The following is a 24,339-nucleotide window of genomic DNA, read 5'->3' on the forward strand; positions in this document are numbered from 1 at the left end:
CCAGCTATCACAGTCCTGTTTGGAGTAGCAACTAGTGCCAGGAGCAGGGAGAGGAGTGGCTTGCAGCAAGGAGAAATGCCTCTTTACACAGCTAATCGCCCAAAAAGGAGTAGGAAACAAAAAAGACAGAGTGATGAAGCTGAGAAGCAAATTCAAAACCAGCTCTTCTGATAGTAAAATGTAGCAGTGTGGGCATTGCTGCTGGAGGAGAGGGGAGGCACACAGCCTGCAGACCAGCACCACCATTAGCACTACCCAAAGGCAGCCCTACACTGAAGTCCCCCAGCATCCCACCAGCTGGTACCAGGGGCTGCTCCATCCCACACAGAGGGATGGCTGTGGCCCCTGCCCTCTCCAGAGGAAGGGAGAACACTTCATTAAACAGGAAAGTGCCTGTCCAGAGGGACAAGAGCTAGGCAGGCCCAAGGGCCATAAGCTCATCCTCATTGTTACTGCATCTGAGTCAAAGAGAAGATGCCACCAACTCACTGCTCCCACAGCCCCTTCTCTCTGAGCACCTGAACCTGTAGCCCCAAGAGAAGGCAGATTCCTGCACATAGTTCCCATGTTCCTGTGCATCTACACAAGAGCAACCACAAGCCTGGCCTAGGGCTGCTCAAAGAAAACAGCTTCAGCTCCAGCACAATTGCACTGTCACTGGTATTTCCAGGCCCCTCTGCCATGGGAAGTGCATGAGAAAAAAATCCCTTTGGCACATCCAGGACTACTGCCTGTGCCATGCTCTGTGCAATGCTCTGCGCAATGCTCTGCTCCCTGGGCAGCATTTGGGGGAAGATGCACAGATAATGAGTTCTCCCTGTATTTTATCTGGGCTCGGGATCGTGCCTGAGCAGGGCAGAAAGTACAGAAGCGAGTCAGTACTGCTTGAAAGGGACGGGGGGAAGCAATCTAAAAAGCACACATGTCAAAACAGGGCTGCAAAATGGACCTTTGATCACTCTGTGGGTCAGTTCTTGATTAGTTTTTATTTGCTCTTCATTGCTACCACAGGTTGTAATACTAACATGTGTTCCTTTAGGAAAACACACAGCTTTTGCAGTAAAATACAGAGGATATGCTAAAGTACTTTTGATTAATAAGCAAAATAACCGTGTAAAAGGAGGATAGCATATCGGCACTGGTTTCTGCTGTACTGAGGCTTCTTTGTGAAATTACTTAATTACTTCTCCCTCCACCCACCCCAAACTTAGCCTGAATAAATCTGTGGCTAACACAAGACTGAGGAATTTTGCTTTTCTTGGCCATTTTTTCTCCTGACCACCCCCCTTCTTTTTTTTTTTTTTCTTTTTTTTTTTAAGAAAAAGAAAAAAGAAAAAAGAAAAAAAAGAAACTTCACTCATCTACAGCAGTGTTCCTTTTGGAGAAAGACAACTGGCTAAAGAAGAAACAGCAGCACAACTGCATTTTGCGTGGTATGAACACTGCCCTTACTTTCGCTCAAAGCAACTGCCCCTCATAGCATGAGGTGAACTAAGATTCTATAGCCTGTTAGAAGCTCCTTAATTTTTAATAGATTAGGCAAGAAAAAGCATTAGCTGGCTAGTAAAAAATGTATAGGGAGTTTTAAAGAGGAAAGCGTAAGTACTGAATAAACATATACTTAGTGAAATGTAAAAAATACAGGTTTTTAACTCAATTTCTAAGACTTCTGCAACAAAGTGCAGAGAAAGACAGATGAAATTATGTTCTGACTACCTATACTGAATAAGCCCAATGGGAAACCCTGTATATAGTTATCAGTGGCACTGAAATCTGCTTAGGAAAGCAACAAGTCTTTTGTTCTGTTGACAACAGTTATTACAATTAATTCATTTTGTGATTGGTATTTGCACTGAGTGACAAGGTGTTATTTTACCTCAGTAAAAGTTAAAATGGTAATACCTACATGCGAAATAACACCGAGTTTGCTATCACTCACTCGATAAAAGAAAAGCCTTTCCTCAGCAGAGCCTGCTCAGCTGCTGGGAGCCTGAAGGACGAGCATCAGGCTCTTCCCATTCCTCCTTCCTCACCACTCTTCCGTGCTCTTTTAAAGCTGTATTTGGGGGCTATCCCCCACTGGCAGGCAGAGAAGGAGCGCCAGGTGATGTAAATTTCACCTCCTGCAGCAGGAGCCAGCAAGCCAGGGGAAGTTTGCAGCGCTAGCAAATGGCAAATAACCCATTAGTTATGGATAGTTCAGCACGTCTCTACTTTTATTATAAGTTAGCCTCGCTAAACCATTGACTTAACAGAGAATCATTATAAATCCCCATTTTGAGTTTTTTTATTAGCAGTATTTATCACCTTCTCAAAATCAATCCTATATTTTTAAATTAAAACAAATGACTACTCGTGCTGCAATCAATATTAGTACATTTCCCTTTTAAAAAGGAGAAAAAAAAAATGGAATACAAAGAAATGTCCTTCTTTGGCTGCATCAATCCAATTTCAATATAATTCAATATTTAATAAATATAATCCTCCATGTCTGTGCAGGGAAACATCATAAAAAATGCAAAAGGTTTCCTGGTCTCCAATAACTTGCATGAAACAAAGTGTTTCCTTATTCCTTCCATAAATACTGCAGTCTTATGCTACTGCTTTTTTCTTCCTGTGTATCAGAGTTTGCTCTGATTATGTATAAGAAAAGAGGTTTACATATTTCATGATTAAAATCCGAAGCGCTACCCACCACCTCCAGAAAAATCCCCATCTTTCTCTTTGTACTTCTCTGGCTTGTTTTTAAAAGGGCAAAAAAAAAACCAACAAAAAACAAACCCTTATATAATACCTAATTTGTACATCTGTGGTTTCCCTCTGACTTGTGTAGGCACCATATGTTTTTAATTATCATAATAGCCTTAAAGAACCTGTTCAGTGGGAAACACATATGATCCTTTTATTACTGGTTTGTAATTTAAACAGTTTTAACAGAAAAGGTCTGGCTATAAGGGACCGAGAGGCACAAAGGTCTAAAAACCCTGTTATTGACCTCTGAAAGCACGAGTTCAAATCCCACCCACCGAGGTGGGACCCGGCTTTCCCTCCTCTGACAGAGGTAATCGGTCACATGTGAGACAACTCTTCGAGACCTCCAAAGACATAATCTCCAATCTCCAACGCCTCAGCGTCGCAGTCAGAGGCTGACACAATGAGGCGGGGGTCCGTAAATATTATCGTGTAATCGATCTGGGCTTCCTTCCCCCCAGCGAAAGCTTGGCGAGCAACACGGTAGGAGAAGCCCTACGCAAGCCAGAAGCTTGGAATTTCAGCAACCCTCATTAGTTGTTGCCCTTTTAAATTCACGATTTTGTCCTTTATGCAAATGTGAGACTTGTGAACACGCCAGTCTCCCAGCCCCGGAAAACAGTCAGATATTCGGAGGTAGGAATTAAATTTAACAAGTTCAATTCACTCCTGATTCTGGACATCTAAACACATAATCAGTCTGATAATGTTATTAATTATCATTCAAGCGACAACCTTTGACACTGGCATGCTCCCACAACCTCCCTACTCCAATAACTCAAACAGAAAATCATTGGCATGAAAACCCACAGTCTTATGAACAGAAATTGCAAGTAAGCAGGCACTGAACACATAACTGGGAGCAAGCGAAAACCCCTTTTCAGGGAGAAAGCAGAGGCTCAGACAATAGCTCAGTCACTTGACCCAAAATGAAATTCTGTACAACTTTGTCCCAAAACAGATAATTTATACCCCAAACAAAGAGTTGTGGGGAGCTGAGGGTGGGGAAGGAGCACAGCTAAAATTACACTAAGGCTGGAGGTCGTTATGGCTCTATCTAGGGAGATGGATGGTGTCCTCATTAGGACAAAGCTTTATTTAGACAGACAGACAGAATCCTTATTAGAGCATTAGACTGGAACGTTTAAACATCAGGAAATACAAAATTAAGATTTTGCAAATAAATGCTGACTTGGAGAAAAAAACCATGGAATTCCCCACACAGATCCCACTGGAACCATGTAGGAAAAATGAAATAACTCAGAATTACATCTCACGAGCCAGTCTGGCTCTTAAGGGGATTCTTGGAGAACTCTGTTTCACGAAAAATGGGTACAGTGCCATGAAGAATGCAACTGAGCCATTCCCTTCCCATCCCTGTCTCGCTCCCCATCCCCACTCCCTCTGCTTTCTCCAGGGAAACTCAAATATTTTGCAATGATGGAAAGACAGCTTAATTATCTAGCACACAAAAAAAGACGGTCATTGTTTTCCGTTTTACCTGAAAGCTAATGGATCTTGGAATACCAGACGTGGATGTTCAAAATCCCCTCTGGAGCCTTTCTGGTGATTTGTCGTCTCTTGGTTGCCTTTGGCGCACACCGGTCTCTGCCGAGGTAATATGTGAGCTATTTCACACTAAAAGCAGATTTTTTTGAGAGAGGCAGTGCACACACACACACACACACACACATGCATACACACAGCCCTCCACCCCCTTGTCCTGCACCGTGCCATCAGGTCCTGCCCCAAAGTGCAGCGACCCAAGGAGGAACTTCTTGTCCCACCGGTTTTAGAGAAGAAAAGGGTGGGAATCGGGCACAGCCCTGTGGAGCACACAGCCTGCAGAGCTCCAAATTGTGCTGTCTGTCTCTTCATCCCAGGTTTGGGGCAGATCTGCGGGTGCTGCTGTTCCCCATGCAGTGCTGAGACAGAGCTGGTGGGACGGACACATGGATGCTTCTCCCTGTGTGCAACGATCCTGATGTGCCATGGGTCACCCACCCAGAAGCCCCTTTGCCAGCTTCTGGGCCTCCACATTGAACTGCCTGCTTGGGCCAGAAAGAGATGTTTATGGGAGATGGAGTTTCTGCCGGCATTAAAAAAATTGTACATTAAATTCTCTCATTTTGATCTAAAGAAATAAAGATCTATCTCTAGGATTTTTTTCTTAAGTATGTTTGCAACACTGGCATACATACTACACTAGAACCTCTTCCTTTTGTGCAGGCACACAGGCTCCATCCCCACGCTCCATCACATCTACCATCAAGACAAGCTAGCTAGGGACCCTCGTGCACAGTGCTTCTGCCTCTTCATCTTCTTCCTCTGCCATACAAGTAAGAACACCATTCTACCTTAAGAGAAATCCTAGTTCTGGGCCAAAGAAAACTCTTTTCCTATTTAAGGATCTTCCTTTCACGGTAAGGATCTTCCAAATTTCCCAAAAGTGGATAACAACAATACCACTGTGATCCCATCTGTACACAGCAATGGCACTGTAATGCACAGAGCATAAAACACCAAATTCCCACAGACAGCATCTGTCTTACTACAAACAATGGACCATTATCTTGTAAATAATTCTGATTAAGCTGCAGCATTTTCCCCAAACAAACAGTAGGGGAGCAGAGGGTGAGGATTTTTCTGATGGGAGTGCCGGTTTTCTCCTTCCCCAGCACTAACACTCCGTTTTTTATTCAACTGATTGGGCCCCTCCCCTGCCCGCTCTGTCCCCCATGGCTGGGTTTTCATGTTTTGACCTTATCCAGCTGCCAGTCATCTTGGCAACTAAAGAGGGAGCCGTCATGTTAACGGGATTGCCACCTCTATCCTGCAGGAAAGCTTTTCTGTTTTGTTTCTTTTCTCTTTTTCACCACCACGTACACTTACACTTCTTGATACACCCATAAACCCTGCAGTTATTGAACTGGCCCCACGAAAGAGGATGGGAAGATCAGACTCCCAACGCTCTTGGCTAGAACAGTGTCAGCCAGCACCTGGCATGGCTACAGCTGCCAGCTGAAGGCACAGGGCTGTGCTGGCAGTCGTTGGCTTCCCCCAGCCGGAGCTGCCCCTTGCAGCACGTGGCAATGCGCAGAGCAGAGAGGAGCGGGGCTGGCCCTCGTGCCACTGAACCAGCTAGAAACCTACCATGGAGGTCTTAAAAGGATGTAAAACCAAAGCCAGTGCATTGGCTGGAGCGGGGCTGGCTGTACAAAGGGATGAGTAAAATGAGACACAATTGGTGCTGATGTGTCTTATAACAAACCTTTCTCACAAGGTTCACAAACTCATCTACATGGCCCTAGAGAAAGCCTGGATTTGGTCTTTAACTTGTTCGTTTCAATGCATAAAGCTTTCTTATATGTCTCTCTTGATAAATGTCACATCTCTACATGGCTAAGGTGTTGGTCTTCCTTCCCTGAATCCCTTTTATGCTTCCCATTATACATAGGAACTGGTCTGGACCAAATGCACTTCCTGACTGAAAAAAACAACAACAAAAACCAACACAACAAAACAAACAGCATAGCCTAATCTAGGATGGTAATGCTGGAAAACAAGCAGTAAGAATTTGAACTGAGAAGTATTGATTTGGTGTCACTGCCATTCAGAGAAAACTTTACAACAGGCACTTCCAGTTCTCAGATCCATGAACATGACTACATGCCCCAGCATCTGCCAAGGCCACAGCACAGCCAGGTAACTGTAACTGAGGGTAACTCTGGCAATGACACAGGGGAGACAGAAAGTAGCAAACAGTGTAACGGGCCCCCAGACCCGAGCAGGACCTGCAGAGGACAGTGATATCCACATCCAAAGCATAATTTTTATGTGTGTTCATTTTCATCATTTTTTTTATAACTTACTGTAGTATCAGGGAAGGAAGCATTTACACACTGAGGACATATATAAATGTTCTTCATCTCCAAAGTGCTTTGGAAACATTAATTAATTCATTTATCCTCACAGCACTCCCATCAGGGAGACAAGTACTATGATTTTCCATTTCACAATGGAGAATCCAAAGAGGAAAACTTATTTTTTCCCATTGTCAGAGGGTGAACCACAGGTAGACTGGCAGCAGCAGTGAGGACTGCCAGATTGTGTGTGAGCTCCCCTCCTCAAACCTTACTTAAAAGACTCGCGTCCCACCACTAATGGCACATATTGGGATATGCCTTGGGTTTTTCCTTCTGTAAGAGATAATTAAGGCACAATTCCCTCTCTGAACTGCTGAACAATGGCCGTTCTATGCAGGCAACAGAAACCCCGCAATGGAGATTGGCTGAAAGAAACACAGACGTTACAGCAGAGCCAGTGCAGGAGCAGCCCCATTTCCTCCAGTTTTAAGAGGAAATGCTCCAGGAAGATGCATCTGCTATGTTAGGTCACTCTCATCCAGAATACATATCTAGAAATTTCAAGTACTCAGAAAACTGCTGTGACCTCTGATATCTGTTCTCAAACCTAAGAGTGTTCCCATGACGTCTGTGCTGGAGGGATGCACCTCATCCACCCGTGCTGTTGCTGTAACCAAACCTCTTTCCTCTTTGCCAGCAAATGCATGGCTGCTTCAAATGGCAACACAAGCTCCAGTTAGCCTGAAAGGGTCCATTTTAAGGCCTGTCTATGAAATAAAATAGCAGTAGGAGTCTTGTAGGAAATTGTTCAGATCAGAGACATAAATCAGCATCGGGGGACAACAAAATGGAAAATAAATCCTAACTACATTTCTCAGGAAGAACTTTCACCTACTGAAATCCTCATCAGTGAAAACCTGGCCTGCCCTGGACTTCTTTGCTCTTTAGTTTATATTTTGACAATAATAAAAATGCCCAGAAATCAAAACCTTTCAGGCATTTTCCTGGCTTGTAAAAGATACATTCATTAGCAAAATAGAGTGCCAAGCTAAACCACAGCATATTGCAGAATGCACGACTACATCCTACAGGGGGGAGGCCAGTACCTAGATGTTGCTTTGGAACAACCAGAACAATTGTTTAGTGAGAAATGTTTTTTGCATATGACTCATCAACCCTTGAAAACAGGATTTCTTATATAATACAAGTGCTGACACAGCCTTCACTTGAATGGTGTGACTGCAGCTGTATAATTACAACTTTAGATTAGATGTTATGGACCTTAGGTTATGCCATGCAGACAAATGCTCCATTGTATCAGAGAGATATTTTTTCCTTAGTCATATTGCCCACAGGACAATAGGGACTACATTCACAGCTCACTGTGTAGAAGTTTTGGCATGTAACAGCCAGCGGTACTACACAAGATGAGATTATACCCTATGGGGGTTAAATGGATTCATAACTGCCACTTTTTCATGTCTTTTTTTCTTTGCTCCCAGCTGATACTTTTTTGGGAGTGCTCTCCAAATAAAAGGAAGAACGATCTCACACTGAGTCTGGATAAATGTTACAGTTGTCTCACAAATGCTGCATTATTTCTAGCCCTTCCAAAATAATATAATTGTCCTACTGCTGAACTACAGATTTTTCTCAGTATGACACAGAACGCTAAAATGTCAGGTCCTGACTCATGGTGTTCCGGTGGAATAAATAAAAAGTACCAATATGCTATTCAAAACTGACAGCATTAATGAAGATGTGACACTGGGAACCCCAGTCCCCCTTTAACTTCCATTGCCTACTGACTGGTGCAGCAAACAATAGGCCACCTCTTATGGGTCCCATCCTGGAGACACTTACCAGAGGCCTGAGCGACATTACTGGCACCGACGCGACTGGCTGCTTGTTATCCTATGCTCCCTTTACCTTGGGAGCACTGTGCGTGAAGGAGAGAAGTGAGGCAAGTCTCAGGACGTTTACCACACATTCCTTCCATGGGAAATGAAAAGCAGAGTTAAGCACTGTGGGCAGTGCTGTAGACTGTAACAACGTAAGACCGGACGAGATGAACTGGGAAAGGTCTGAGGCGGGCTGTGCACTCACAGATGGGCCGCGCCTGTCCCTCACTGGGCTTGGCTCCCAGCTGCAGGACTGGGCCCACGCACGGCAGCTCACCCTGGCCAGCCAGGCACCAGGACTTACACACCCACCCAGCATCACTCATGTTTAACCCACAGGCCCCCATGGAAACGTTCACTGGATTGCACCAGCGAGAGAGGGGGCACAGCTCCCGCACTGCCAAGGAATTTTCTGTGCCGAAGGAAACAAACCTAGCCTGCCTAACCATGCATCGTGTTCTTCTGATGGCAAACCACGTTTAAGAGACTGCGCTTTGAATGAATACGCTTCAAAAAGGCCAGCGAGCTGCCTTGTAGGCTTTGCCTCTCACAGCATGAGCCAACCGTGGATTGCACGAGTGGTCCTCAGTCTACCAAAAGATAAAACAGTTGCGCAGAGGTGTCTTGAATGAGTTAACAAAATGACTCAAAACTGCACTAATGGTTAACAGCTTTTTTTTTATTAGCAACACTGAGATAAGTTATTGAAGCATTTTAGTATTGTTTTACATTCCATTCAGAAGTGACCTAACTTGTAACTCCATATACATTTAAAGATATAGTTTGACACTTATTCAGAAAGCAACAATTATTAAAACTTACATACCTTCATTACCAGGAAACCTTAATATATTTTCTAATTACTTCCAACAATACTCTATTCCAAAGCACATGATAACCCACTAGAAGTTTACACATTTCACTTCAGTCACAGGTTTTAAATTGTGGATGTCAGAGTGCTGTTCATTGAATTTTACTGTCTTTCTTGGTTAATATTGGAAAACCTGGCACAATATATTAAGCTAGAAATATTGCTTAAAGAATATGAAAAAAGATAACTACAGTATTTTTTCCTGCTAAAGCATTACAAAATACAGGACCATTAAAAACTCAAATAGAAATGACAATAAATAACCTTAAAAATGTTAAGAGAATTTTCACTCATACTAAAGTCCATTCCCTAAGCTTGCCAAACACATAAATAACAGAACATATTCAGGACCTCTATTTTTGTACTATTATGATGGTTTGTTATATATTGTGGATGCTTTGTGTATACATATATTAATGCTTACACTTAAGGTATATATTTTTTCTTTGCTGAAACAATTAATAAGCCTCAGGTAATTATTCATCCCCGGCACTACAAGTATCTAGATACGAGGGACAAAACCCCAGAAATCCCAGATATGCAACACTATGCATAGCAAGATCACCTCAGCATAAAGATATTCTAAGTTCTTTAGATTACAAAGATGAATTTGGTTATTTATTTCTGAAAGCCTGTAAAATAAAATTATAATTGCTGTCAAATTAATTGTTTAAAATCGGCCTCGTAATAGGTATTAATCGTACACTTAGTTTTGACTTAAAAGGATGCCTAAATTGCTCAGGTGTATGTGTATGTGTAGATGTAGGAAATACTACACCTCAGGCACAAGCATATATATTCCTGAACCGAAACACAAACCAGAGCATTGTCTCACTTTGCAAAGATCTGGAAACATCTCTATGCCTCTGCCTAATCCTAAATTATAATTTAAATTTGACCTGGATATGACAAAAACAATAAGAATATATTGTTTGGGAGATGAAACTTAGAGCAAAATCATACGGCTCTAGGCTTACATCATTATTTTGTCCCTGCAAAGAAAAGAAAAGCCTTTCTGTGCTGGGGATTTGCCCTGGTGCGGCTGGCCACTGATGTCTGAAATCGAGGCACATTCCGAGGCCTTCTTTTGCAAACACAATCCCCCTTTCAGATCTGGTGCTGGGAGGGACTGAATGCCTCCACTTTCACTGGGAATAGAAGGTACTCAGAACTGAGCTGTATCAGATATTTTAGGGGTTAACTTCCAGAAACATTAACGGAATGGGAGTGTTACACTGCAATATGAAAAACTCTAAGAAATAAGTTTCCAACAGTGAACAAAAACAGTGACATCAAACTTATCGCCGGACCAATGTCTGATACAACAAAATACAATGAAATTAAATTACATGAAAATAGCAATAAAATTTAAAGTCAAATAAACACAGGACCTGATTCTGCAATCCTTAGTCATGTAAGTAGTCCCACTCATCGAGAATGAGGGATGCAAGACTGGGTCCTTAGCTTCTGCTTAGGAAGTCAGTGTTGATTCAGACAGTATCTTTTCTAGCCAAAAATATGCAGCAAAAGGAAAGTAACATAAACAAGGCTAAATGTCAACAGTGTTTGCAGACTTACAGACACCATCCATTTGTTTGTACTGAAATGACTAGCGAACCATTTGGCAAATACAATGCTATTCACAGACCGGCCCTTTTATCCAGCAACACAAACTTCACTGGATCACTGGCATTCCCAGTTAATTAAAAAAAGGAAGCAAGCCATATGAGTTTGGTTTGATATTGCCATGCAAATGGCACTGCGACTTCCAGAAGTGGCTGCAGCCCGGCACGAGGGCAGGCACTGATCCCTGAGCACTGTGGCTCAAACCGAGAGCAGGCCCTGTGCTGCGACTGAAGCAGCCTCCTCAGGCACCACACTGGGTACAGAAAAGACCGCAGCAAAGGTTCCACGGTATTTCCTTCTGCCTTGAAGGAGAATATTCTGGTTACCCTTTCAAAGGCAGAAATGCTGGGTTACTTAACTCACCGCATTAGGGCATACTTTGAACGGTTCTGAGCACTGCGCTTTGCTGCAGCCCCGAGGACCTTCCCTGACCACAGAGCTGTCCTACAGCTCGGATATATAGGACTTTTGCTTCTGTTTAATGTGGATTTTATAATTTTAAAGAGCTGCAATAAGGTGAAGGCACACAAACAATTAAAAATCTTTTTCTGCATGTTACATGTTGTGGTAGTTCTGAAGGGGTTAGCATTACAATCCTTTTGGTTTTGACACCTGTGGCAAGAAGCAATTTACAAAGACTAAATTCACTATTTCAACATTGGGGTACAGCACTATAATTATGTGACAATAAAACTGTAATAATCTGCCACAGTCAATCTTCCCCTTGCCCAGCCCTCTTGTCTGTGCTACAGTTCCACATTTGGAAGGTATTTCAGAAAGTTGCAATGCTGAACAATTTAATAACTCTGTGCAGAGCTGAACACTTTCTGCTCAAAAGGAAACTGAAAGTGCTCAGCCCTTCGCGGGAGAACTTGAGAGCTGCTGCCGTGCACTAGAAGGGCCCTGCCCTATTTTCATACAGTGAAAGAAGTGAGGGAGGTGGAGCCTACGTGGAGAAAACAGCACTAATTGCAGAGGAAAGCAAGCATGAATGGAAGCAAATTAGATTTAGAGGGACAAGATGGAACTAATACTTTTGGTCATCATTAAGTGTGGGTTCAATAGCACTAATCCATTAAACAACCAGCTAATGCCCCAGACCATCTCTGGCCAATAGTTCTGTAGTCCACCGGCAGTTCTTTGAAAGCCTAGATACATCTCAAGCAAAAAATGCTAGGGATATTTTACCGTCTTAGCCACAAAGCAGGAAGACTGAAAGGGAAGGAGAGACAAGAAAGAGTTTTGTCATAAACAGATGCTCTACAAATCATATAAATTAGCAACTTAGACCAGGAGCTGGAACATTATTGCAATACAGCTATGTGTATAACGGAAGCCAGGCAGAGAAACAGAAGAGCAGAAATGGAAAGCATCTTCTAAATCTTAAATAGAAAGTAGATCTACAACCTCCAAGCATTACTTCTCAAATGAGCAAGAGCTGTGAAAGCAGACTACGTGGATGCTCAAGACAGCTGCCAAAGCCAGAAGCCCAGCATGACGGCTCCTTCCCCGACCTGGGCTGCTGGCTGCAAGCAGCAGTGAAAGGCACATCCCTGTTCTTACAGGCTGCATGGTAGCAAAGATTGACAAGATCAGCTCTTGGGTTTAGTCACTTAAGACTCTGGAAACAAATACAGTTAAGTTAGAAAAGGTCAGGAGACTAAAAATTCATCAATTATACTTTTCATTTTCCTTTTGTTCTTTCCTATTCTGCTAGATGTGTAAAGGAGATTTGCTGTGATTTTTCTCAGCAGTATTTTGGCATGGAAATTTCTCTATTACAAAGTGATGCTAGTTCTTTCTTTTCTAATTGTGCCTTTCACCCCTACAGCCTAAAGCATGACAGGAGCAGAAAGAAATTACAGGCACATCACCAGACTCTCCTGCTCTATATACAGGGAAACTGAGGATTGCTTCCCCATGAGGGGTGACTACTCAGAACAATAATGTGTATTGGCGGAATTGCCCTCTAGAAATTAAACCAAGATTTGTGCTTAAAAATGGACCCATTCTCTTAAAGGTAAAATCTGCCAACTAAAAACGATCTACACAGATCACTGAAAATCCCAGCTTGTTGTAATGAAGCCAGAAATGTAGTGCAATTAACATGGCCAAGCAAAGATGCAATCTCAGCCGGCTGAGAATCTTATTTCAACTGTGTTCTGACTGTGGAAAGGGCGCCAGAGATTGTGCAAGGAATGTTATCAAGGGTATCAGTGCTCTCTCCTGAGATGCCAACACCCACCCACCATTGGCTGTGAAAAGAAAGGCAAATACACGGAGTCCCCCAAAACACAAACAGCCACAAGAATCATGCCCCGGGACCGGGTGCTGGAAGTGGGCCTCAGGCTTCCTGATCTCTCTGAGTAGGGGAAACAAAGGGAACCACCACTCGGGTCATGGGCTTTGTGCAAGAGGGAAGGAAGGCTAATAAATTAGCAAAGCGCTCCTGCTGGCTAATCTGCAAGTGCAGAAACATCAGGTGAGATTCCCCACACTAGCATGCACAGATGGAGTGTGATTTCACAGTACAAAATGTCACTGAGAAAATGAAAACTCCCTAAAAACACTACTTTCAATAGGGTGGTGTCTAAATCAATGAAATGAATAAGAACTACTGACAGAGGGACTGTTCGTATTCATCCGTTTTTGCTGTGAGATATCAAGAAAAATGAAATGATATACTTAAATACTCAACCTTAATACTTATGTTCTGCAAATACTCAACAGAATGTCAGTAAGAATTTTAAAAAGCTATTTTTGGAGGGGGGAGAAAGGAGGACTCGCGCTGCATTTTCCATTTTAAAATGGCTTAAAAAGTAGAACAGACAAGCTTCTGTTGGCTTTTTTTTTCCCTTCATACTTCAAGTCAAACGCATTATCACTGGGCAGAGCTTGTGAAAGGGATATGGTCTTTAAAATCACATAAACTCTAGCCATCATAAAACGTCTGCTGAATTGATTGGAAGATGAAACAAAAAACTAATGGAAGTAACATGACCTCATTTCAATAATTCTGTGAGAGGTTTTGTTTTTGTCGTTTTAAAAATCTTATGTCTGAGAAGAAGTATAAAGATATTTTGTATAAAGCAACTGATCTTATTTTTCCAATTTTTTTTGTTTAGTTGTTTTCTCTGATGCATTTTTGGTACCTAATTGTTTGTAATCTTCAAACACAGAGAAAAAAAATCCAAGGGTTTTACCAGCTCCTAACTGAAAGCAAGTAGCAATTATGTTAAAACACCAGAAATCTAACTACTGATTTTGAAGAATCTGGAACTATTTCTAACTCTCCTCATTGGCTCTCAGTGAACAGAGACACAGGAATTTACAGTACGGACTGGCAAACACCTGCACCTGGGGTTCAGCTTAGGTAATAACAGTAGTGTGAAGGCAAAATGCTCTCTAAGAATACAAGCGAGTGAAACTTTGCTGGGAGAAATTGTACTTTTCTATCAGACCAACCAACACACTTGGAAAAGCAGGCAGAGGCACGAAGAAGCAGTGGAGTCAAACAAAGCTCCTAACAACCTGAACTTAACCAGGGTAACCACTCACAAGAGGTTGCAGGTTTAGGGTTTCATTTTAAACTGTTGAGCTTTATAACTGTTGATCACATTCTCTTTTCTTTTCTTTTTTATTTTAAACTTGAATACATTTTCTTATGCACGTTCAGCTCTGACAATGAGTTTTCTGATTCGTTTGAAGGTTAAATGAAACAAGAACATTACTGAAGTTTTTGTGTCCTTTGCTGACTCTGCTTTTTAAAGTGATACTGTTTTTCAACGGATTTACATTCTAAAATCTCTTTCAAGCGAGCACTATGCTTACAAAACAGGAGATAAATAGGAAAGTCCTCAGTCTCACTTGTTCCAAACGGATTTAGCTTTCCTTCTTGTCAGTTTTCTATATCAAGGGTAAAAAACTGGGGGGCTTTGTTTGGTGCACTGTTGTTTTAATTACTCAGAGGCATATTCTTAATTAGGCAAACCACAACTTGTACAACCTCTATTAGGACAGTGAAAATTGTCAAAGGCGACTATTGTATAGTTGCCATTGAAACAATTCAGAAAAACATAATTATTAAAAAATAAGGGAGGGGAGAGGGAGATAAAGGAAAAGAATATCTCTTCATTAAAGGTAGATGCATTCCATCCACCTGGCCTTTGATTTAATGTATATCATGGAAACTGAATGCACTCCAAGTAAAAGCACAGAGAGAGACAGAGACAGACAGAGAACGCGCAAAGCTTGCCTGGCAGAGCATCCAGTGTTTGTCTTGAGTTCTTACTTGTATCAGAATACTGAAAAGTTTGCAAGTTACCACGTGATTTTTTAAAAACCTTTTCCTCCTTTGAGTATGCTAAAGCAGTAAATATCCCCTTCAGATGCCACTAGCACAGATAGTCTATATTGCTGCTACTATGGTTTAAAAGCAAGTTCTTCCTAAAATTCTGTGTAAGTATATGCATGCAGCACTGCTGATTTCAATGAAATAGACCACATATAAGACTAGAATTTGGCCCACAGGGTTTAACATTTAAAAAAAATGTATTACTAACAAACATGACTAAGTATATTTAAAGAGCAGCTTCTTGATTCTGCACAAGTGTTTTCTGAAACGGTCTAAAAGAAGGTCTAAAACTTACCACACAAGTCAGGTCTCTTGATACATCCACTAGTTGCTGTGCTACTTGCAAGTCCATTAAAGGCTGCTAAGCCATCAGAGCTGTAAGCTCTTAGGACTGACAACATGTTCATCTGCTTCTCCAGGACCTGCGGACCCTGAACTTGTTCGGGTTTCATCACTCCTTGTGCAGTTTCATGGGAGGATAGAAGATTCTGACTGTGCCACTGCTTTTCTGATGCTTGTGGCAGTGGCGATACGAGCCCTTGTGCTGGTTGTGAGGTGACTGCACTTTGTATGTTGTCGCCTCCTTCACTGCTTTCCTTGTTTAGGGCAGACAACTGCTTATTCATAATATCTGGTTCTGTTTCAATGTCCTCATCTTCAATGTTTTCCTCCTTGGAAGATTCCATATCCTCAGATGAAGCTATGTCAGAAAGGTCATCAGTAGCACTTTTATTTACAGAGTCAGAGAGCAGAATATTTGGGTCATCTTCAGACTGTGGTTTTATTTCAGATTCATTACTGGTGCAAGAATTTTGTGTTCCTGTGCCAATAACACCAGGATAAACACCAAACTGCTTATAGAAGTCTGTTGTAAAATTACAAAAAGTGGATTCCATGTGGCTGGGCCAGGCAGCACTCTTTTGCTCTCCCAGGGTCTCTTTATTTTGTCCTTGGGTCATTTTCTCAGAAGCTGAGTCCAGCTGGCTAAGCATGTTTGAAACTACGGCCTCTTTGCTGGACTGCACAGAAGCGGAGAGCAAGCTCACTTTGTTGACTGAGGCTGAAGCTTCTCTAGATTGCTCTTTGTTGCTCCCAATGATGTTGTCCTTACGTTTAGCCTTGCCCAAGTGATTGGCCTGGAGGTGCAGAGCCATTAGTTCCATAGATGAAGTGGTAAAGGAGCAAAATAAGCAGCCGTGCCACGCAATATTGTCTTGCACAGTAACAGATGAACCTGGAAGGGAGGCTGCATCTGGCCTTACGGATAAGTCAAGAGGTTCATATTGCGACTTCTCAGTTTTTCTCTGGGAGGATTTGCTGTTGATCTTTTCCTCACCTCCTTCTGCGCCCAGAGCTTTTGCTGAAAGTGGATCTGACAGAGCTTTATCCTTCATTTCTTTTTCTTTCTTCAAAGAACTTAGGACAAAGCTGTCCATGAAAGCTTGCAAAGACCCTTGAAAGTTCACGCCGTTCCCAACCATATTCTGGTAAGCACGGCCAAGTTCAGAGAAGTGTGTTCCTTTGGAAGATAAGTCAGAACCCTTCATGTTTTCTGAAGATACTTCAGATGACATGCCAGCTGCTTGTCCTTGCTGATCTCCAGAAGACAGCATTCCTGACGCCCACTGTTGTGAGACCATGCCACTTCGGAAATCAATAGCAGGAAGCCCCTTGAAGGCTCCCCTCAGTATATCTGGTCTAATAAACACAGAACTTTTACTTGATGTCTCTTCTTTGTGTTCTTGGCTTGCAGCCTGCCCCGACAGTGGTCCCGCTCCATTTTGTCTCTCCCGATGGTGCCTCTCCAAGTGGTACTTGAGGGACGCAGACTGAGTACCAGCGTAATCACAATGCGGACACTTGTAAGGCTTCTCACCTATGTGTATGCATAAAAAGACAAGTACAAAGGAGGAGAGTTAACTGCACTTTGGTGCATGGATGAGTAAAGAAAAAGAAAATCATTATTAGCTTCCTGAAAACAAGATCTTACAGCTAATAATTGGCTTTTAAAAAAGAAATGCCTTTAATTGAAGAGTAATTCAAAAACTGAATATTTCTAAAGCAGATTTCCAGAATGTGGGGCCATTCTGGAATGACATGGTAACTACACACAATTAGCCATCTTCTTCTTAATCTAACATGTAAAAAACTGTTGTAGAATTAAAAGCTATGATTATGAAAATGAAGCATAACAATTTCAACCACAGTAATCATTAAAAGTACAAAATTTTTTTTTTTTAAAAAACAGACGAAGAATGTAACAAATGGATGGTTGCAATATTTTGTGTATACAATTGCTCTAAAATTTGTTTAAATTATACACATGGAAACCATTTTTAAACCTAAAAATTTTATGGCACTGTTACGCAAGACTGAAATGAATGATTTAAGTCTTGCTCTGCAGTAAATCATGGATATAATTAGCAAATGGCATACTGCACAAGTAATTTATCATTATTTGGAGGGCACCATTCCAGAAGGATTCAAAGATCTGCAGACCTACTGCATTGTTTCTAAATAAAGAACTATAAATACGGATTCTATAAAATATTAATATCATCATACCACATTATGATTGCAGCATGTAAGAACATATAGTTAAAATAAAAAGCACTCAAAATAAAAAAAAAAAGCAAAAAAGAAATAAAACACAAAATAAATTCAGTGCTAATTTCAAATATAGAAACTATCTACTGGTTTTTGCAGTCCTTTAAATTTGTACCAAAGGTACTTCTAATGCTCAAGTAGTAAAATGTGTAATTTAACTATCATAACTGCTTTTCTAGGATTACTTTAAATAGAGATTTAAAACATATAAGATGATTTTCAATGAATTAAATAATGTTTGAGTCCCATATAAACTTTTATTGTTTTTCCTATACTTTCAAAGAGGTAGAAGATATTACACACACAATAAATATTCACATACAGACATAAATACAAATCCAAAAAGAATGCATGCCTAAGCGAACGTACATCCAAACTTGTACAGAGCACCTGTGAGCAATGCAGAGATCCTTTAAAAGGAAGTTTGGAGATACTCACTGGAAGAGACAGAATGTGAAAGACCTGCAAGCTGCTGATACTGACAATTATTTCTACCAGGGAGTTGAACAAGAAGAAGAAATAGTTTTTTCTACGTAGCTTTTTCTCCAAAAGACAATGACCAACCTCTCCTGAATGCTGGTGGAAAAACATGCTTCAAAAGCTTTCTACACAGTGGGGGGAAAAAAAAAAGAAAAAGAAAAGAAAGAAAAAAAGCTGTATGATATTCTGCAGTTTACCAAACCAGCTGGAAAGTCACCCATTTTCAAATAACCTCAAAATCTGCTTAAAACAAAATTGAAAGGCTTTCCAACTTTCTTTGTGTAAGCTGCAGGCTCAGCTGAAAGGCTGTTGGATACTTGGGAAGCTGCTCCTTGCACTGATCACAGGAACTTCCTAATGAGATGCACCACAAAACCCTCAAACTAGCCATACAGTGGCTGGTTACGTGCTGTAACTCAGACAGGGCTCAAGTGAATTACAAGGAGCAGAAATCCTAAATCCATATGTAATCCCAAAGCTAAACGGTGAGACATGAGAGCTTTACATCAACCACGTTAATCGACCTGTTTCGAGGAGGAAAGTGCAGCACCTCGAACAGGAGGTGTTGAGCTGAGGCAGAGGTAGGAATTAGCAGGGTTAGGCCTGGGTCCACACAGCTTAACGGTGGAAATCAGAATTAAACATTTCAGTGCAACTTCTGAGTTTTTCGCTATCACCTTATTAAGTTCTACTGCTCCACCAAGAAGATGCACGGCTGTGTTCAGTGGGAGCCACACAAAGACAAACTCCTGATGGGCAGGAACCGCTGACCTGAGACGCGTCACGTCTGCTCGGGCTTCTCTCTGCTCAGGTGAGTGTGCACACAAACTCACAGCCCTGCCACTGGGACAAGGGGCCAGAAGACATCGGCTGTCTATTTGTTTGCGTTCCTGCAGGACTGTTCGGGAGCGTGTAAACCTCGACAGCTGTGCTGCCAGTCAGAATGTGGACAAATATTAATGCTGTTTTTACAGCATGCACATACTGCAATGTTTCTGAGCTGCTTGTTTGTCCCACCAGTTACTGCCGATTACACAACAGCCACCAGTGACCTCTGACACAGCCTAGGCACTTCGAGTACCATCTGAGAAGCAGTCAGACTGGTGAAAAACAAACAGAGAAATTTATAAGGTTAAATGCTCTCACATTTGAGTTTTCACTCCTCTCACCTGAAAAGCTCTTCCACAGCATCCCCTATGCGGAAATCTTTAACACAACTGTATTAATCACTTGCTTTTATTCTAACGATAGCTCGGTGTGTGTTGGCATTGCACATCAAGTGACACCACTAATAAGTGTGTCCCAGTATTGCAGGTGCTACGTCAACTGCTGGATAACATGCATCTACAGCACAGAGGATTCCATAATATAAGCTGCTCTAATCACTCAATCACAGAATCGTAGGGGTTGGAAGGGATCTCTGGAGATCGTCTACTCCAACCTGCTAACGCTGCTAAAACATGCAGAAGCTGTTCAAGGCAATAGGTGCATTTGAAAATGAGTTTCGGTGAGTTAATCTAAGCTAACTAGAGGAGACACTATGGTTCTTTTGCATATGTGAAGTAACCCCAGTCTGAAGTACTGGGCACAGCAATGTATTCTTATTTTGCTTGCAGAGCCCTGAAGTTATTACACATTCCTTTAGAAGGCCTCTCCACTGAGCGAGCTTCCTTTCAGCAGGGGAGACCTGGGCACAGCTCGCCCAAATGCCACACGCACAAGACTGAAATAAGCCACTGACTGAGGGGGATTGATAAAAAGTGCAAGCATCTCTTCACCTTGCTTCACTGTCTCTGTGGTGCTCCCACCTCTTGCATGGCTAGAAATAAATTCTAACACTGAAGGGCTGCAATTGGACTCAACATGTAGCAACACACTGTGCCACCTTTACACTGCAGCACTGGCCAAATAACATCATTCAAAGGGAAGTACTCCAAACCTTTCTTTTTTTTTTCTCTCTCTTTTAGATCAAAATGTTGGCAGTGATTAGTGTACTTCAAAGCAATCTTAACTGTTGCTATTTCAAGGGCAGGCACTGGCAGAAGGGAGAAGGACTGAGTAAATCATCTGTCGATCTTTGAAATTTACAGATTCACCATTTCCTAAATAGTGGAATTGTGAAGAGTACTTTGCACTATTTCATCCACTCAGAATAACACCAAACAATGCTCATGTAAGTCACCACACAAACAACGAAACAGAGCTATAAACTGCAATGGAAAAAAAGAACAACCTAATTTAAACCAAACAAACCAAAAACCAATCTGGTTTTAATGGAAAACCCAAAGGACTCCTAATTTCCAATCAACAGTTGTAATTGTGTATGTCTGAAGAATAGTAAAGGGGATAAGACAGCTAAGGCACACTTCTCATCAGAAGACAACCTGTTCATATCTTGCACTTGGGGAAAGCATTTCAGAGAACTCGTGCTATATAACGACTACCCGGGTAATACTGCCAAGAGCAGTGTCTGGATGAGTTATTTATCACTTAATATCAGTTCACATAAATTAAGGTTGCCATGTAAGAGTGAGGGAACTTGACTTTTTCCAAAATAGTTTTTTGCATTTCATATCCAACAGTCATTTTTCACTGTTTGCAAAGGTAACGATCATTCTAATCTTGCTAATTTTCTGGACGTGTTTGCATCCCTGCAAACCCTTTCACAGTAGAGTAGAAAGAGTGAATATCCCAATGTGTACAATAAAAAAAGAAAGCATCTTGTTGAGAGTAACTTATCTAGGCAACATAATCACAGTTCTGATCTATCTACCACTCTGATTTTACAAGACACAAGGCATCTCACAAGAACTATTTCATATCAGGATACAATAAAACAATAAAATTCAACGCTGCTTGTAAAATCTGCACAAAATCTTGGGAGATAACTGGAAACAGACATGCTACCCAGTAGCACGAGGTCTTTCAATATAGCAGGTTGCATAAACAAAGCAGTGCTCGATCTACTACCAGTCCTGCTCAAAATGCAGTCCAATAACACCAGTCATACGAATCACCTGTGCAAGGAGACCACAGTCCGATTACAAATACATTTACAGATTTTATGGCTAGAAGGGACAATATCCTGTCTTGTTGGCTGTACCAAACAGGCCAAAGATCCTCACATGATAATTCCTGCATCAAAACCACAACTGCAATTTGACACAAACCATACTTTCTTATTTTGAAATATATTTTATTCACAGCAATCAACACGTTCAACACGTCCTTATGTAAACTGTTTGATTGGTTAATTATTTTCACTGTTGCCTTATTTCCAGTTTTTATTTGTCCCAAGTCTGTTTCCTATACCAAACCTCACAGCACCTTTTCCCTGCGACACTAAATGATTTGTTTTTTTTGAATCAAAGATCTGTTCCCTGAGAAAGGTACTTGCCCTCATCTCACCAACTTCTCTTGCTCCTGAGTGGAATACCCTTTCCAATTATCAAATGTCCTTTTCAATTATAGGTACCCACTAAAGCTTTGATGAAGTTTCAACAAGATACTATTCTTATACAAACACTGTTTACATCCATAGCTATAGCAATCAGCTAACAGCTCACATTCTGTTGCTTCTCTACCGTAATCCCAGACCCAGTTCATCAACAGCTCTAGTATTTGTTCCTCTACATTTTGCTGTTTTAAAATTCATATCTTTGAGAAGAACCCACTCGACTAAGCAACCCATCAGTCCCTCCCCGTGATTTTTAGCATTTTACCATTTTCGTGCCATTGGTAAATTTTATCAACAGTGATTTTATACGCTTTTCCAAATTATGATGAAATGCCAAACTGACTGAGCTGAGAGCACTGCTGTGGGACTGATGGGTTATATACCACTTCATCTCTGCAGCTGTGGATTTTTAGGGGAATGTCATATAGAACAAGCTGCTTTCACAAGACTTGAGAGAAACCCGAGGAACTCGACAAAACTTACTTTCATATAATAAATTTGATTGGCATTATGTTATCAAATCTTAATTATTATTTACCAAATTAGCTCTGTAATTTTATCCAAAACATCATAGAATGGCCAGGGTTGGATGGGACATCAAGGATCATGAATCTCCATCCCCCTGCCACATGCGGGGCCACTTATAGGGTAAGTCCACTTATAATTTCAAGGTCTCCTCGTCTCTGTTTTTGGAAAAACTAGAATGCTCTGGAACTTCCATCCATTCCATCTTCCAATACTTTTTTTTTCTCCTAATGAATTTTAATGATTCAGAGGGCCCTCCAGCCAGAGTTTTTAAGACTTAATCTACAGGTGATCCAGTATCCAGTCTCATCGTTCTAAAAAATATTAAAATGTAGTGGGCTACACTGTAACAGCCTCACTACTTAATGGCTGAACTGCATCACTGGAAAATACCTATAAAATCCATAATGCTTTTTTTCCTGAGAACAGTGAAGAAGAGTATTCAGTCTTGCCTACTGTGGTTGATACTTTTTTATCCATGTTTTATCCAGTATTAGCAAGATAGCAAGTGTTAAACTTGCCAGATCTACAGAATTTATCCTGTTCTCTGAAACCCTAATATCCACACATGCCTTTTTTCTTTTAGTTTCCCTTACAAAGGGACTTCTTAACTGCCCATTTACATTTACTGCTATCAGCTTCTTTATTTTATTTTTTTTAATAGCCACTACACTACGTCTTTTAAAAAATCTGCAATGCCTTCTATACATCCATTCCCCAATTAATGCCCTCCCCCCTTTTTTAGAAACCCTGTTCTTATGGAGTTTGCCTATGCACTGTGCTTCTCTGCTCCTCAGCACAGTGAGGTCTGTGCACCCCACACCTAAAGCTCCAGCAGCCAGTAGGGAGGTTTCAATGGACGCTCAGGGACAATGGAAGTCCCAATGGGATCCTATAATTTCTAAACAAGATAGTTTTCCTTCATGCAAAGCAAATGAAATCAAACATCTTATAATTCCAGAGAATACTGCCTAATGAAAATATTGAAAACATTTTATAGCATTTTTTATTTTACCATTGAAACAGTTATTGATAACCTATTTTATCCATTGTGCAGTAGATATTTTAGAAATGAATTGCTGTATGGTTTAATTAGTTCATTATTATGCCTATTCTTACATGGTAATTTCTTTTATCATTCTAATCATTCACTTCACACTTTTTAAACCAAATGGAATATCAAAGGTTCTGTAGGATTATTTTTGGATCCTGCACATGTTTCACCACACAATTAATCTGTTTGTCAGAAATACTAGTTAACTTCTTCTTGATGCCACTTTCCTTTACCAGCTATTTTTCTCTATTCTATACGATGAAATTGTCCTATCCTTTAAGAGGACAGATGCTTTTGTCTCCGTGTATTAAATATTTTTCAATTGTACATGAGGTATTACAATAAAATAGTTTATTTTTTATAAAGTTTTGTAATTGAATATTCTCATTTATTTATATCTCATCCACAACATTTATTTAGTCTTTTTACATGTCTTTACTTAGTTAAAATGCAGAGAGATAAATACAGTTGTTCCTTTGCAGGGAAGATTCAGTACATTAATATAAACTGTACGCTAATTCCCCCAAAGCATATATATATATGTTGTAAAACTGAAGACTTTTTACACAGCTGCTTATTGCTAAACAGTGCCTTGTCCAGAAGGGGACAATCTGTGTCTCTAATTGCTGTCACTGAAGCTGAGATTCATTATGTGACTTTCCCATTAAAATGTGAGCATTAATTTGTATAATGAAATATCACCCACTGCAGTGTTCATTAGCCATGCCCTACTGTATACTGCACATTGTTAGCTACCTAGAAACTGTAGTTAATTTCACTAATGGATATTTCCCTACTTAGTGTTTGGTAGGAAATTTATACTGTAACATTACCTCTTAAACTTTTA

At 41.0% G+C, this 24,339-nt stretch overlaps 1 protein-coding gene across 1 annotated transcript in view; it reads right to left on the reverse strand.

The window, feature by feature from the left end:
• Positions 1 to 24,339, reverse strand: part of ZNF536 (zinc finger protein 536) — a gene marked incomplete at both ends in the record, with an annotated part of 170,171 nt that overhangs the window by 90,840 nt on the left and 54,992 nt on the right. The window contains one exon of the mRNA XM_079541229.1: positions 15,665 to 17,245. Within this exon, the coding sequence (XP_079397355.1) occupies positions 15,665 to 17,245 (1,581 nt within the window). The remainder of the gene's footprint in view (positions 1 to 15,664; positions 17,246 to 24,339) is intronic.

The sequence above is a fragment of the Tetrao urogallus genome (genome assembly GCF_951394365.1).
Source record: "Tetrao urogallus genome assembly, chromosome: 12".
Taxonomy (NCBI): Eukaryota; Metazoa; Chordata; class Aves; order Galliformes; family Phasianidae; genus Tetrao; species Tetrao urogallus.